This window comes from Sorex araneus, chromosome 2 (genome assembly GCF_027595985.1).
Source record: "Sorex araneus isolate mSorAra2 chromosome 2, mSorAra2.pri, whole genome shotgun sequence".
Lineage (NCBI taxonomy): Eukaryota > Metazoa > Chordata > Mammalia > Eulipotyphla > Soricidae > Sorex > Sorex araneus.
Window position 1 is genome coordinate 62750571 of NC_073303.1, and position 17897 is coordinate 62768467.

At 37.5% G+C, this 17897-nt stretch overlaps 1 protein-coding gene across 1 annotated transcript in view; it reads left to right on the forward strand.

Moving 5' to 3' along the window:
- The window catches only part of MMP16 (matrix metallopeptidase 16), a 302754-nt gene that overhangs the window by 204553 nt on the left and 80304 nt on the right, over positions 1 to 17897 (forward strand). Inside the window, exons 5-6 of the mRNA XM_004602360.2 lie at positions 10159 to 10320; positions 12334 to 12545. Coding sequence (XP_004602417.1) covers positions 10159 to 10320; positions 12334 to 12545 — 374 coding nt within the window. The remainder of the gene's footprint in view (positions 1 to 10158; positions 10321 to 12333; positions 12546 to 17897) is intronic.

Below are 17897 nucleotides of genomic sequence, written 5' to 3' on the forward strand. Positions count from 1 at the left end.
CACCCCTTCAGAATTTTAGAATTCCTGTCATGACATCTCATACTCTACCTGTCATGACAGGAATTCTAAAATTCTAAACTCCACCTGTATCACCCCTTCAGAATTTTAGAATTTCTGTCATGACTTCTCATGTGCTATATCAGGAATAGCACACCACATTGCATGGGATGTAAAGTAGAAGGCAACCAACCTCAATTAGGAAAAGATTAATAACACACAAGGCTTACCCCATAACAACATGTTAGGAATCTCTTCTACAAGGTCTTAATAGCTCTAGAGTGAGGTACAATAATCTTTATATGCATTCTTCTAAGGAAATCTCTTTTGATCATTTTTAGTGAATTAATCATACAAGCAATACAAAATAAATCATTTAGATCCTGCTATTGGGGCAGGCTTGCAGAATTGTTAGGAAAATTGGTAGTGAGAAGGTGTAGGGGTGGTGGGGTTGATTTTGGAATATTGAATGCAATAAATCATTGTGAACAACTTTATTAAAATAAGGGATAATAAAAAACAAATTCCCTGAATTGTAATCCCTCTCATTGACAGTTAATAAAGTCAAATGTGTCCTTCATCCTGCATCCATCTTGTCTAGATCAGTCATCTTTTAATTACCCACAGCCAAAGCATTTGCTGCTCACTGTGTTCATAAGTTTCTGGCAGTGCTGGTTACTTTTTCCATTGACTGAAGCCATTTAATTATATCCTCGTAAGTATCAGAAATTTTCTTCTCATTTCATTGCTTTCCCTTTCCAATTATTTGCTTGGTAACCGGGGAAAAATATTGAGGGGTTATGGAAATTGGTAAAAGATGTAGACTTTAATTTGTGAAATTCTAAATTCTTGTATGTAACATGTGACTATAGCTGACGGACCTGCACTGTGTAATTAAATTTTACTAAAGTAGAAATTAACTATTCCCACCCAAATGTATGAGATGATCTATGCATTTTTAACTCAAGGCCGGAATGGTTTCAAATGTATGAATACATAATGTATTTCCAGGAGTTAGTCTTTAGATTCCTTTTGGGGTGGGGACCAGGGGAAGATGGGACATAGTTAGGTGGATATTACTTAATATTCTTTATTGCCCAAATTTGCAGTGCCTTTCACCTCACTTACCTGTTTATTTAACTTTTTTAGAGAGTAACATTAAAGGAGAAGTTGAATAGCTCTACACCCTGAAGGGTCCACATCACTGAAAGCAGGTGATGCAAACCACAGCAGCCCAACTTAAAGCTGTGCCTGTAGGGGTCCGAGGCATAGGATAGCAGGCAGGATGCTTACCTTACAAACGGCTTACCCAGGTTTGATCCCTGGCAGCCCATAATATCTGCCAAACCTTGCCAGACGTGATCCCTTAAAATCGAGCCAGGAGTAAGCCTTGTGCACTGTTGAATGTGTCCGTCAGGAAGGCAGGCTGGAAAAGTAGGGAGGAAACTGCAAACAATGGTGGAGGAAAATTGGCAGTGGTGGTGGGATTGGTGCTAGAACATTGTATGCCTAAAATTCAGTTATGAATAACTTAGTAAATCATCATGCTGTGTTAATAAAAAATTGATAAAAAGACATTTGGCAGTTTGTTTGAAGAGAGGACGCAGAGATGAATGATGTGCATTTTCTTTCACTCGTAGTTGATTTTGGTGATTGGGCCACACCTGGCAGTGCTCAGGGCTTACCCCTGACTCTGCAGTCAGGTGTCACTCTTGGGGTGCTCAGGAAACCGTATCAGGTGCCAGGGGTCAAACCCAGGTCAGCAGTGTGCAATGCAAGTGTTCTATCCTCTCTCCAGTCTCTATTTAAGTCTATAAAAATAAAGGCATGTATTGGAAAGATTCTCCAAAAGGTGGTGACAATACAATAGTACCGAGTGAATGAAAGAGGGATTCAAAAGGGACTGTGGGAGCTTCGAGTGAGAAAGTGGCTCAGTGCCTTTGGGAACAAGGGCCTTTTAAGAAGGTGACTCCTAAGCAGCCACATCAAGTCTGACAAGGGGTCAGATTTGATGTGCAGATAGTATAGACACTTTATGATAAGAAGATACTTGATGGGGCTGGGGCTATAGCACAGTGGGTAGGGCGTTCCCCTTGCATGTACCCGACCCGGGTTTGATTCCCACCATCCCATATGGTCCCCTGAGAACTGCCAGGAGTAATTCCTGACTGCAGAGACAGGAGTAAACCCTATTCATCACAAGATGTGACCCAAAAAGGAAAAAAGAAGAAGAAGAAGAAGAAGACACTTGATGTAAAAGTCCCTCTTTCAAAATTTAATTAAATTGTTCTTTATTTGGGAGCTATACCCGGGGCTGGTCAGGGATAATTGGTGGCTCTGCATTCAGAAATTTCTCCTGGAGGCGTTTGAGGGACTATATGGGATGTGGGCTTGGAACCAGCAGCTTGGCCGCGTGCATGGCTGTCACCTGCCTGCTGTCCTTTCTCTCTGGCCCCTTGATGTACAGATCTTAAGGACTGATGAAGATGCACAAGGACAAGAAAGTAGGTATACTATTAGAAAAGGACAAGGAATTAAAATAGCCAAGGATAGGGTCTTGGTTATCCTGCTGAGAAATGTGCAGTATTTTGACAAGTGGTAGAAAAATAGCCACCAATTAAACAAAAGCAGTTAAAAGTTAAAAGAAGAATGGCAAACATTAAAATGTGCAAGGTGATATATAGCTTACATTTCCTCCTTACATTCCCTTGGCAAGTTGACTTCATGCCTTTTCCTATAGTCATGCTGCTTTAAAAGTGTTCTTGGGGTAATAATAATTTAGATTTGACCTTATGGAATGTGAGGGCTAATTTGATTTGGTTTCTTATTTCCGCTCACCTCTTGGCATCACCAGAAGCACAGTCAACATCTAGTGTGTCCCTTGCCATTGCTTCAATTTCTTTCCAGTCCTACATGTCTAGAGCTATTCCCTCAGAAAAGAGAAGCTCTGAGCCAATCATTCACAAAATTGTCTTAATATAAATCTATTTTTTTAATTTTCATGTTATGTTCTTTTTGTGAAAAATAAATCTCTCTGTTGATTATATGCTCTTCCTTACATTGCTTTGAAGTAGTGGCTAGAAAGAAAGGAAAAAAAAAAACCTTCCAGATTTCTTCTATACAGGAACTAGGAATTAGGAGATAGAGAGATATGGATATCTTTTTTTGTTTCGATTTCTTTGTCTAGGGGCTGCACTCAGCTGTACTTCAGCCTTACTCCTGGCTTTGTGCTCAGGGGTCCCCCTTAGGGATGCTCAGGAGACCAGATGTGGTGGTGGGATTTGAACTCAGATCACTTGCCTCAAGGCAAGTTCTTTACCCTTAATTCTTGAATATCAGCATTCATGATGATACTTTGTTCAGTTTTCTGACCTCTCAGTTATTAAATCTTCTATTCAGTATTTCACTCCACCCTGAGACTCAATTCTATAAATAGATTTTGAACAGATCTCTTTAATATTTCAGTCTGACAGATCAGCTGTGACTGCCACTTACTCGAGTGCCTCTCGAAATATCCACTCCAGGTTGCCTTTGAGCGTGTGAGAACTTAAGTGATCCAAACGGACGTCATCACCTTCTCTCCAGTGCCTTCCCTCCTTTCAGGAAGTTTCTTTCCTCCTTCCTCAATAAAAGTACCACAATTAGTCAAAAATCACTCTCCTACAGAGAGCCGAAGCTTCTTTGACTTTCTGCTTTCATAGTCACCTGGTGATATCAAAGATTTGTTGAATTCTGCTGGAGCAATAGTAAAGCGAGTAGGGCATTTGCCTTGCACACGGCTGCTCCAGGTTCAATCCCTGGCATCCTATATGGCTGCCCCAGCACCGTTAGGAGTAATTACTGAGTACAGAGCCAGGAGTAACCCCTGAGAATCGCTGGGTGTGACCCAAAAAAGCAAAAAAAAAAAAAAAGATTTGTTGAATTCAGCACTTCCACCTTAGTATTATCATATATACACAGTTCAACACTGCCATAATAATGATGGTGATGATGATGATGATGATGAACCCACATACAGGGAAGGTGATTACCTCTACCCTGTCCCTTGCCATATTGCTGTGTTGTTGTTGTTGTTGTTGTTGTTGTTGTTGTTGTAGCGATGACTGGAAGTCACATGGATGCCTGACCCTCATGCAGTTCAATAGGGTGCCTGCTTAGGGTTGCTCTTCTCCTTGGCTGCAGTGATCCTTGAGATCCAGGCTCCCTTATTTGTGGCACCTGCTCGTGTCCTTACCAGGGACTACAAGAACTATAAGATCCTGATTTGGTTGTGGTGCACACATTCTGTTTGTAGTATTGTGGCATTGGCACCAGTGCAAGACTGCACCCCTAATTTCACACATGACACTTGCGACACTTGCCTGTCCTTTTAGCTGTAGCGCTCAACAGAGATTGCACGGAACAGCTGTGGTACTTATACACAGCTGACTGTGGAGTTTCTGGAGAAGGCATATACAGCCACTATTTTTTTTTTATTATTATTATTGAGATACAGTTAGGAAACTTTCATGTTAGAGTTTCAGTCATACAATGATCACGCACCCATCCCTTCACCAGTGCACATCTTCCACCATCAATGTCCCCAGGATTACCACCACCACCACCCCTTTTCCAACTCTTCCCCTGCCTCTGTGGCTGACAATTTCCCCCATACTCTCTCCTTTTGGGCATTATGGTTTGCAATGTAGATACTGAGAGGCCATCACGTTTGGTCCTTAGAGAGGGGATCGCTGAATCAATGATAGTTGGGGGGAACCGTTTGGTTTGGGAGATGTGTGCTGAAAGTACAGCCACTGTATCATTCACTGCACCCTTGGACTGGGGCTGGCGCCTGCGAGTGTGCTCTTGCAAGGCTGCCTTTTAAGCCGCAGAGCATACTGAGATCTTCCTTGGGATCTCCCGGCAGTTACTACTTCCCTAGTATCTCATTCTCTCTCTTTTTTCCCCTTTCTATTCTTTAGTTGACAAATCTTGTTTGTTCTTTATAAAAAGTAACAATGATAGGAAAGTAGTGTGCCTCACAGACATCTGGTTCAGTCCCCAGCCTCACAGCTAGTTCCCCCAGCACCTGGAGGATGAGCCCTGAGCAGAGCCAGTGGAAGCTCTGAGTGAGCACCCCCTATGGAACAACCCCACTCAATCCCCACCCACCTCTACCACCAAATTTCTTATTTTTAAACATTCAGGAGAGATGTTTCTTCGATCTTTATCATGACTTCTATGGTGTTTCAGATTCTGAGGTTTTATATATTTTATTTCTTTACGTTAATGTGAGACATTATGTTGACCTTGCGACCACTCACTACTTCCAGAATGGAGCCAAAGCACAGCAGGTAGGGCGTAACCCCGTGCACATAGCCGACCTGGTTTCTATTCCTCCATCCCTCTTGGAGAGCCTGGCGAGTTGCCAAGATGATCCCGCCCACACGGCAGAGCCTGGCAAGCTGCCCGTGGCATATCCAATATGCCAAAAACAGCAACAACAAGTCTCACAATGGAGACGTTACTGGTGCCCACTGGAGCAAATTGATGAGCAATGGTATGACAGTGCTACTATGTTACTGTGATCGAGCAATCACCCCAAGACCAGCCTTCCCCAAGGTGCTCATCTACACCAGAAGGTGTAGCTCAACCTGCATGGCATCTATATCTAACTGGACTTGCGTGTCTAATTTAATTATATAAATGGCATCTCTAACCTAACTCTCGAAAACAAAAAGGAAACAGTAAATGATTTCTGCTTTTAATTCTTTCTTCCATCTCAGTGATTGACAACTTCCTTCTTCTAGTTTATGGGGCCAGAAAACTTTGCGCTGTCCTGGCCTTTTTCTTTTCTCACATCTTGCATCTTGTCCTTTACAAATCCATGTGATCTTTCCTATATATCATGAGTTTTGTGCTTCTATCTATTTCTTCCATTCCGTTCACTTGAGTCCAACTCAACTTTTTTTTCAGCACTTTTGCCTGAATCACTGCACTAAGTTAGTTCAAAGACTGAATCAGCCCGCTTCCCTTTTCCACTGCTCTTGATTTTCAGTGGTAATTACCAGAGGGAGTCTGTTAAAATTTAAATCAGATTATGTCCCTTTTCTGCTCAAAAATTTATAGCAATACTCCTCAACAATCAGACTAGAAGTCAGAAACTGTTAATATTGCCTAAAACTGCCATGCATATTCCAGACTGCATTTCCTCTGTGACTCATTCTCCCTCTGATTTATTATTTCTCCATATAATTTACCAATGTAATGGCCTATATGTTTCACTTTTCTAGCTCCATTCTGTCTCTCTCATTAGACTATAGAAGGCAAGAGGGTAGAAGTTGGGGGGATGTCTTTTTGTCCATTATTGTATCAAAGCCTAGACCAGAACCTATTACACTTTAGGCTGGAAAAGAGATGATTCAGCAAATTATCAGCCCTCAACCAGAGACCCTCATAGTATTCTAAGGGGGACAACAGGTGAATATTGCATAATGGGCTGGGAGGAGGGTCCACAGAATGAGTTAGGGGCCCAGAGATAAGACAGCAGGGGCCATAAGAAGGAAACAAGGTAAGGACACACAGGAGCAGATGAAAAATGTAATGAATTAAACAATTTTCTCGTGTCATATTATATATTCTGCGATGCACATCATTTCTTTCATAACTGTGGTTCAATGTAGTAATTAAAAAAAAACTCCAGAATTATACAGGAAATTTTGATAAATAAATTTTATCTTATGATTTGACTTTGAAAATCATACTTAATTTCTCTGAACCTTGTTGTCTCATTTTACATGATAATAAACAGTGGCTGGTTCCTCGGGTTTTTTGAGAATGAACATGAAAAAATCCATGTAAAATGTTTAAAATCCATAGAGCAGAGATGGTAACACTGTAGCACTGTCCTCCAGTTGTTCATTGATTTGCTCGAGTGGGCACCATTAATGTCTCCATTGTGAGACTTGGTAAACTTCAAATATATATATATATATATATACATACATATATATATATATATATACTTCAGATATCTCAGTATGTTGTTCCAATCATGTATACAACTTTTCTTTTTTGTCTCATGGTTTTTACTTTTAAATAAATTTCTTAGAGGCTAATCCATTTGAGATTGAAAATTTTAACCTCGATTTCATTTTACTCTCTATGAGTTTGTTTCAGACTGATATATAATCAGGAGTTCTTTCAGAGTCTGACAGGGCCCTGAAGTATTTGAATGGCTCATTTTCAATATGCTAATGTCATATTGGGACAGCCCTGTCATTTCATCCATTTCAGTAGTATAGACAACTTCAGAGCGAGAAAAAAAATGCGGTTATATAGCTGACTTTTACATTACACAAAGTCCCCCACAGGGAGCCATCATAGTACATCATGAAAATGGCTAGAAAGGCGTTTTCCTAAAAATACTCAGGAAGTTTATTGAAGTCATTTTCATTGTAGAAAGGCATCCATGTAAAACTTTACATCTCATGTGAAATCGGGTGAAATTTTTCACTTAGAAGAATATCTCTTAGGAGTACAACTCCCCAGTGGAAAGCCATGTAATTATAGGGAAAGACCATGAGAAAATACCCCGGGACATGGACCGAACTGTAGGGTATCCCATTAAGTGAAATAAATCAGAGGGAAGACTTATACCGCATGATAGCACTCATCTGTTGAATACAAAGAGACAAAACTAGGGACTAGAGAATATCAAAATATGCAAACTCCTTGGCCTTAGATCACATAACTTGGCAGACATTTCGGGGGTGGAGAGAAACAGGACTAAAGTTGATGAAGGATGGTGGTGACTGGTCATGAGCAAGTTAGTGATAGCAAAATGCAGCCACTTTGTACACCAGTGACATAAAATTTAACACTATCTCAATAATGTTACTTAAACTATGAAATTTTTTTAAGAAAGAAGTACAGTAGCCTTAACTGTAGCACTGCCATCCCGTTGGTCATCGATTTGCTCGACCAGACACCAGTAATGTCTCCATTGTGAGACTTCTTGTCACTGTTTTTGGCATATCAAATATGCCATGGGTAGCTTGCCAGGCTCTGCCATGTGGGCGGGATACTCTCAGTAGCTTGCCGGATGGAGAAGGACGGAGGAATCGGACCCAGTCAGCCGTGTGCAAGGCAAACACCCTACCCACTGTGCTACTGATCCAGTCCAGAGCCTGGATAGCTCATTCGGTAGAGCACCAGACTTTAGCCTTAACTAATATTCATTAATTCTGATTATTTTTTGAATTAATAAATATACATGCAGGAAGGGCTGGAGAGATAGTGCCGAAGGTAGGGGACTTGCCTTGTAAGCAGCTAATCCGGGTTTAATTCCAGCACCCTGGGAGTGACCCATGAGCATGGAGCCAGATGTAAACTGGGTGTGGCCCCCAGACCTAATCAAAACAGAACAGGAAAAAAAAAACCCACCAAGTATACATCCAGAACTCATTTCTTCATGAGTTTAGGTATGATGACCAGTGTGTAATGGATGGTATATTGAGGTTATTAGTAGAAGTTTGATTACAAAAAAAGAAGACATTTGGTATATATACATATATATGTATTATATGAAAATATGTATATATGCATATATATGTATATATACGTATATATTTCCCTCTATGACTTATTGCCTATCTGAACCTCATCCAATGAGGTGTAGCCATTATGGAGAATGGGTAGGGAGTGTCTTATGATGTGTCCAGGAATATGTTCATTCATATGTGAGGCTCGGCCTAAGCCTGTTGGGGACAGCCTTGAGCGTGACGGCAGTTAGGTTGTGGAGATTTTCGTCTGGCGGTGCTGGGTCCCTTGGGGTGGGGAAGGCTGTCATCCACCCCCTCTGGGACACCCTGAGTGAAACAACCTGGCCTGAAGTTTGGTGGCATGGTTATGGGGGCCTCCTGTTATGCTTCGCTCCAGGAGAAGTAGCCATGTGATCTGGATGGTGGCTTCAACAACATGTTAGTGATATCCTATAGTATGCCTTACTGGCTCCTGCAAAAATAGAACAATCTTCATACTGTTTCCTATATGAACACTTTTTTGTAAGCATGTTCAGCAGTTCTTCATAACAGACAATACAAAATATATTATTTCAGTTGTGTTTTGAGACAGATATTGGGGCTTGGGATAGAAACATCCCAAATTTAGTGGTGGGAAGGTGTAATGGTGGTGGGATTGGTGCTTGAATATTAAATGTTATCAAATATTGTGAACTAACTTATAAAATAGAAAAATAAAAATAAAAGGAAGACCAAGTGCCTAAGAGTTTGTGTAACCATATTTCACTGTGCAAGCTTACTACTGGTGAGGAATTCTTTCTTTTTCTAGTAAAAATTCAGCAGCTCTAAGATAAATATGTTTTGTTCCTATTCATTAAGAATTGAGTAGAGTTTGTATGAAATAACTAGACTAGAATCCTAGTTAATGTGGTTGCTAATCTTGTAGGTTTTGCTCTACATGAGTGTATTCCTTTCTCCTTGGTTAGAAGAGGTTTATTTCGAATTAAAAAACTGTGTTCTATCCATAGCTCTGTAAATACTAAGATTTGCTGTTCTTGATAAAAGTAGTAGTTAGTTCTATGCTTTAATTAACTGTTAATTCTAGCATAAGTTTAAAGATAAGTTTATATCTGCCCTGCTCTTTTCATTTCTTTATTTCTTTAAAGTTTTTGGGCCCCCATGCTGGTACTCAGGGCTTACTCCTCACGCTGCACCCCAGGATCACTCCAGATAAGCTCGGGAACCACATGGGGTGCTGGGATCAAACCCAGATAGGCTGTATTCAACACAAACGTCCTACTTACCCATTGTACCGTTTCTCCAGCCCCTGCCCCATTTTTCAACATGCTATTAGTATATGTTCAAAGTGAAGGTATCAAGATGTCGTATATCATATGTTTGATCATTGGGAGTGTATTTTGTTAGTATATTTAGTTAGTATATATCAATTCTGTTGCCAGTGCTCTTTCTTCTGCTTTTGTTCTTGTTATTTTCAGCAGCTTCATATCTTGTTAGTAGAAAATCCAATGATAATGATAGTGATAACTGAAATTCAAAAATTCCTTCCATTTTTTATGAGTAAGTTTGCATGAAGCAAGGTCTTTTTGAATCATTACTAAATATCAGTTGCTATAGAAGTTTTTTCTTCTCATTTGCACAGGAAATGACTTATTTCTTGTAGCTGTTCATGAGCTGGGACATGCTTTGGGACTGGAACATTCCAATGACCCCACTGCAATCATGGCTCCATTTTACCAGTACATGGAAACTGACAACTTCAAACTACCTAATGATGATTTGCAGGGGATCCAGAAGATATATGGTAGGTTGTCACTATTTATTCAATCAATAAAACAATGAATTTCAGATTCTCTCTTATTCCCTTTTTTGAGAATAGATGCTTTATATTTTGAGAAATCAATTATGCCTTATTGATATCAGTTCCATATATCTTAATATATATACATATTATAAGCCTATGTACTGATGAAGTGTTTTTACTGTGTTTAAATAATATACTTAAAAATTAACCTGGTCGATTTACTATTTAAAATTGAGATTAAAATATGTAATGAATAAAAACATTTAAAAATACTTATCTCTTAGAGAAGATATTTGGAATCTGTAACAAACTGACAGACTGAACTCTCTTCTCATGAAATTTGGTATTGGTTTCCACACATATCACTTCTGAGTTTCAGATCATTCCTTTCAGGATAAATTGATAATTGATGAAATAATCTCAACAGGCAGAGGTCTGCTTGAGTCACCAGGACCACATGGTCCCCTGAGCAATGGCAGGAGCAATCAAGAACACAGAACTGAGAAAAGCCACTGAACACTCCCACACGTGGCCCCCAAACAAGCAAAAGCAATAACCACCAAACCACGTACTTATCGGCAGTGTAGAAATGATCAAACATGGAAATAAAAGTTAACAAACGGTTTAACTTTATGACATAATTCAGAACAAATTTCTAGTAGAGTAAAAATCATTTTTATTTATGTGATATAGTTAATGAATGCAAATGAAGGAAAAACTATTAAACATATTTACTATAATCCTAACTCTCTCAACAGAACCATTGACCTTTAAAAAGACTGTTATTTCATCATAATTGTTAAGAACTTGAGATTTATAATTTACATATAAAGAATATGCTTCAGTAAATTAATGAAGTGAAGCTTTCATTTTGATAATACAAAGACAAATGTGTGCTATTTGTATGTTAATAGCCAGTATCTAGAAGATGGCATTTGCATTTTTAAATAGCATAGTTTAAGTTCACTAATTTATTTTGCATTTATTAGCTTTCCTATTTTAATATCTCTGTGGTAAGCTTTCTCTCCGGTCAAAATATATTTGGGATGAAAAGGTCATTTTTCAGGCTTTTATTTGGAGGAATACTGAGAAAAGATAAATATCTCTGGCACAAGACAAAATAGTTCATATGTTGAGTGAACTATCTTATGCCCAAGTGTGGTCATCAGGAATTCCTACTAAGTTGTTAACTTAAGTAGGCTTTTTCTCATGACCTCATGAATTAGTAGTCTAGACTAGAGGTCTGCAAAAGAATATTCCTTTCAACTCTAAATGTTATATCCAAACAGTTCTGTTTTAAAAAAAAAAAAAGAAATCCCTTGAGAAACGATGCTTTACATCTATACCAAGTTGCATGTGTAAACTTTGGGTTGGTTTAGAGAACTCATTTTAGAAATACTTCTTTTTCACATTAATATTTCACTAGGGGTGTATTCATTAATAGATATTTTAGATAAAGTGTTCATTCAAAGAAGCATTATTCTAGAAGTTTTTAAAAACATTTCAATTAAACAAATTAATGACAGCCAGCAAAAGATTAGAAACAGAGTTAGACACACAAGGTAGAATAAATTTGGTTTTGTTCCTGTTTATCTTTTAGAAATAATCGCCTAGAATTGCCATCTATAAAAATGAGATTAAATGTGATGAAGCCTACATGCATGATTCTGGCGTTAATTTCCATGTATCTATTATTTATACACCACCTACCTCCAAAAAAGATTGCAAAACAGCTGTTCCAATAAAGTTTATGGTGATGCTATAAAAGAAAATCATGAAAATTGTACCAAGCAAACCTAGACACTTGGATTCAGACGTTAGCATGTGAAGGACAGTTTGTGATAGATTTGGCAAGGGCTTCCTAAGTCGTGCAGTTGATTCTTTTCAGAATCCGTCTGACCTTAGAGCCCTTTCTGCTCACGTGGCCGGTACCCTCTCTGGTAAGTGATCGTCCTCTGTGGTCTGCATCCAGCAACCTTCCGATTTTAAGTGCTGTTCTCATATTCCCCAAAGGTCCACCTGACAAGATCCCACCACCTACGCGACCTCTCCCCACAGCACCCCCACACCGCTCTATTCCTCCGCTGGACCCCAGGAAGAATGACAGACCCAAGCCCCCCCGGCCACCCACTGGCAGGCCTTCCTACCCCGGAGCCAAACCCAACATCTGCGATGGGAACTTCAACACTTTAGCTATTCTTCGACGTGAGATGTTTGTTTTCAAGGTAGGAGGTTGTGTTTTTATTTTTATTTTATGTTATTTATTTATTTTTTAACGATAGATTAAGTGCCTACCGTGTCGCTTTAGAAAACAAGTTCTCATTCATGCAACCCCTGCTTTCCCAGACCTCTCCCAGAAGTTCAAAAAAAGCATCTTAAAATATAAGTGCACAAATGGGCTTCAATGCGTAGCAGAAGACGGCTGTAGCGTTCTATTTGGGGAATGCATTTCTGCCAGCAGAAGCTAAAATGCCTAGATATGTGAGAGTAAGGAAATGCTGCATGTTATGAACAGATAAAAAAGCATCATTTAAATCATGAATAGCAACTAATAGGGATGATTTGCTTGGGAGCTTAGCCACTTCCAGGCTCACTGAAGCTCTTCTATATTTGGTTTGAAAATCTTTATGATTTCTCCATAATTTCTCTTGAAATTACAGCATTGTTTTTCAGGAGGAGTGTTGATCATTTGGTTTAGTCTGTGGGGGTCTGCTGATAGTTTGGGTATTTAATCTCATCTATTATATCATTTGATTTTACCTACTTATGCTGTTTACTTTAGTCAGGCATTTAAGTCTCCCCAGTTTATATTGTTTTTATAAAGATTAAGGTTAAGCTAATTTTGCTTTTTTGCTAAATGTGTTTTATTATGCTATTGCATTCTTAGACAATAATATTAAAAAATAGCATGTCAATGTAAGTTACATAAGTTGAAAAGTAATGACGGGATAATACCGAAAATAGTTTCCTATCTTAATATTCATAAACTAATCTTAAAGATTAATAAAAATATATTTTTACTTTGACAGTGGAATATTAAAATAGCTATATTCCCTATACCATTTATTTTCAAACAAGATAATATGCTCTAAATTTTTGTGAACACATATCAATAAATAATGAAATGTTCCATTTATATAGACTGTTCTACCAACTAGATAGCATACTTGAAAGGTATAGATTTTAAATAGTTTTACTAGACAAAAAAACTCTATGTCCCTTATTTGAAAATGATAATTTGATATGATATGACATGTATAGGGGCACCATACTTTCCAGGAAACTTCAATACATTGTTTAAACACATGAATATGTTTTTGATTTCTATAAGTGCTGTGCAGTTCTTAATTAGGTATCTCCTATCAACTTAAGTAGATTAACAAAATCAATGAATGTAGAAAAATTACACGGCATCCCTGCTTCAGCCCTCACATACTTGGTATGTGCTCCGTGTTCTAATATCCATGGCAGCTAGTTGATTCAATAAAAAAAAAAGAGAGAAAGAAAAAGCAGAAAGAAAGAAAGAAAGAAAGAAAGAAAGAAAGAAAGAAAGAAAGAAAGAAAGAAAGAAAGAAAGAAAGAAAGAAAGAGAGAAAGAGAGAGGGAGAGAAAGAAAGAAAAAGAGAAAGAAAGAAAGAAAGAAAGAAAGAAAGAAAGAAAGAAAGAAAGAAAGAAAGAAAGAAAGAAAGAAAGAAAAAGAAAGAAAGAAATAAAAAGAAAGAGAGATAGAGAGAAAGAAAGAGAGAAAAGAAAGAAAAGAAAGGAGGAAAGGACTGAAAGAAAAAGAGAGAGAAAGAAAAAAGAAAGAGAAAGAAAGAAAGAAAGAAAGAAAGAGAAAGAAAGAAAGAAAGAGAAAGAAAGAAAGAAAGAAAGAAAGAAAGAAAGAAAGAAAGAAAGAAAGAAAGAAAGAAAGAAAGAAAGAAAGAAAGAAAGAAAGAAAGAAGGAAAAAACTGCAATATTTTAATTTCTTTTTTTTGGCTGAATTTCAGCATTTTCAGTTTTCCCTTGGGTATCATAGTGATATCACCAAAATGTCAACCTTATCTGACTCGATGATGTAGAAGTTGATTCTGGATACATTCTTTTCATTCTTCCTGTCAGTCTAATTTTTTCTATAGCCAGTTTTTATCTCTACATTGTGAGAATAATGCATAAAAGGCTCACAGAAAGAAGGTTTGTAATCACTTGTTCCTGGAACCAGGAAATGGATAAACAGTACATAGACACAGTCTCAAGTAAAATCCAGTAACCAGTATTTTTATTATAAAGATGTACATTTAAAAAGCATTAGCATTTATACCCATATAAAGCATTAAAGAAATGCCAAACTCTAAACTCTCATTTTACCTTTGATAGGGTGTTTACAAAACAGAGTTCCTAACCTTTTTAGAATTTATTTCTCTTATTTAGCAAAATATTCTTAGAGAAATATTAGAAAATATTTGAAAATATTTCTCTAAGAATATTTTCTGCTGAGTATATTTTATGATAGGTATGACATTACCATTTTATAAAAAATTTATATCTATCTTGTAGACTTCTTGTTTAATAGTTTCATAATTTTTATATTCATTTATTTCACAAATAAGTATGTATGCCAGTGGTTTACTAGTATCCAAGGATTTATAAAAAGAAATGTGTCTTGGGGGCTGGAGCGATAGCACAGCGGGTAGGGCGTTTGCCTTGCACGCGGCCAACCCTGGTTCGAATCCCAGCATCCCATATGGTCCCCTGAGCACCGCCAGGGGAGATTCCTGAGTGCAGAGCCAGGAGTGACCCCTGTGCATCGCTGGGTGTGACCCAAAAAGCAAAAAAAAAAAAAAAAAAAAAAAAGAAATGTGTCTTTAAATAACTCATATATAATTAACAAAATCAGAGAGACTCAAGTTCAACTGTGAGGCAGGAGTTAAAGGTACAATGTGGATATGAAGAATAATTATTGCTGTCTTATTGAATGGATTAAGAAAACTTGATAGAAAAAAAAAACTCATGCTGAATTTTAAGGGAGGTTGTTAAAAGGAAGATTAAAATAATTTTTATTTTATGTACTAAAAATCACCAGAACCTGACAAGCTAGCCATGGAGTATTCAATATGCTAAAAACAGTAACACCAAGTCTCACAATGGAGATGTTACTGGTGCCCATTTGAGCAAATCAATGAGCAACAGGATGACAGTGACAGTGACAGTACTAAAAATGTGTATCAAGGGAGAGCATATTTATATATTAAACAGTGAAAATGATATATAATTAAACCATATGCAAGATTTCATCAGAGTAATTGAGTTTGATTGAGTAATTCCTGCTTTTTAGTAACTACCATGGATTGGAGTTACTACCATAAGCCTTGATGTATGCCAGGTGCTTTACATTTATAATCTCTGGACTTTTAATTAATACAGCAAAATGCATAGCTTTCTCTTTAAAAAATGAGAAAACAGAATAAGGAGTATCAAGTAGTTTATACAAGTCAAACATTTTATGTGTAGCATTCAGTAGGTTACCATGATCCACTTGATTTCAGAATCTATGAATTTCACACTATATACCAGAAGGAGTTAACATGTTAAAAGCAGTGCAAACTGTATTTTTAAAAAATAAACATTTAAGGAATATTTATTGAGCTCTCACTGTGAGTTGCTATTCTAGGTACTAGCAGTGTAGCAGTAAATAAAACAGGATGGACCCTGATTTCTTGGAACTTACATTCTATTTTAAATTGCTTAGACGTGGTAAGAATGCTTTATAAAAAGATCCCACAAAGTTCCATAGAAGATGTGAGAAAGTATACACATGACTGAATTTCCAAGTTCTATTTTTCCTTTAATGATAACTATTTTCTCTATTTCTCACTTTTACCTGCAGTCTAGTCTATCATTTGAGCTTACCAATAAATTAATGTTGTTTCCCCATGGATCTTTCACTCTGTATACCTGCCTTGTAACTACTTCTTCATTATGCTTATTATTGTTATTTAGGTTATTTATTATTCCAGTAATTTTCAGGATCTCCAACAGTTCGATTTCTGTCACTGTCACTGTCATCCTGTTGCTCATTGATTTGTTCAAGCGGCATATTTGCTACCCGTGGCATATTTGATATGCCAAAAACAGTAGCAACAAGTCTCACAATGGAGACATTACTGGTGCCCAACCAAGCAAATCGATGAACAATCAGACAACAGTACAGTACAGTGCTATTTTCTTTATATGAGGAGTTCTGGCATAATTATTTTGGATTTTAGAATTTTTCTTTTTTTTTAGTGATTAGGTTTATGGTGGACTTTCCAAGAACCCACTTATTTTGAGTGAGTTTACCTGGACAAGTATTTTCACAAGACTGTGAATTATAAAAAGTGAATGTGTACATCACATGTGTACTACACATCTACACATCCATATAAATAAAGTTATTTTGCTATATATGAAAAATTATATCTTGCATATCACTTCATAATTGTTGAGGAATATAAACCACCTAAAGCACAAAACTGAAAAGTTAATGATCAGAATAAATATAGAAGCCCCAGAAAGATGGTACAGCATTTGCCAGCGTGCAGCCAACTCTGATTCAATCTCTGACATCTCATATGTCCCCCAGGCACATTCCAGGAGTTACTCCTGAGTGCAGAGCCAGGCCTAGTGACCACTGAGCACTGTTTTGGTGACCCACCAAAAAAGGTGAATTGTTCTATTAATCAGACCCAGTAAGTATATAGATGTTTAGTTTCATTTGATGAGATGCCCATCACATTTTATGAAAGAAAATATTTTATGTGGGGCTATGGAAGTACTGAATTGAGTCCACACTATTAGATAAGTTAGTGGTATAAGATTTTCCCTTCAGTTATATATCCATAATAGTGATTTGTAACTAAAGTCTTTACAAGTGGTTAAAATTAAACATACTATCACCTCTATCAACTTACTTATTATCTCTTGGTATTTAAATTGAATTCATATTCTTAATCTATGCTAAATGTTTGCAGATGTACTATAAATTGCTTCATCAACTATTTCACTTCTATATATTTCTTGCTTTCCTGTCTTTCAACTTACTATCATTGAAACTAGAATTTTGTCTTTCTTATAATACTTTATTTATATATACATGTGTATTAATTCCACGCAAATTATTTGTTTCATTTTTTCAAGTTTATTACATCACTGTCACTGTCACTGTCATTCAATTGCTCATCGATTTGCTCGAGCAGGCACCATTAACGTCTCCATTTTGAGACTTGTTACTGTTTTTGACATATCGAATACGCCACAGGTAGCTTGCCAGGCTCTGCCGTGCAGGCGGGATACTCTTGGTAGCTTGCCTGGCTCTCCTTGAGAGGTGAAAGAATTGAACCCAGTTTTTATCATATGATACTATACTTTTGATATGATACATGTGACACTGTACCTAGCACATGACCGACCCAGGTTTGATTCCTCCGTCCCTCTCAGATTGCCCGGCAAGCTACTGAGAGTATCTCACCTGCACGGCAGAGCTTGGCAAGCTACCTGCAAGCTACTCGTGGCGTATTCTATATGCCAAAAATAGTAACAACAAGTCTTACAATGGAGA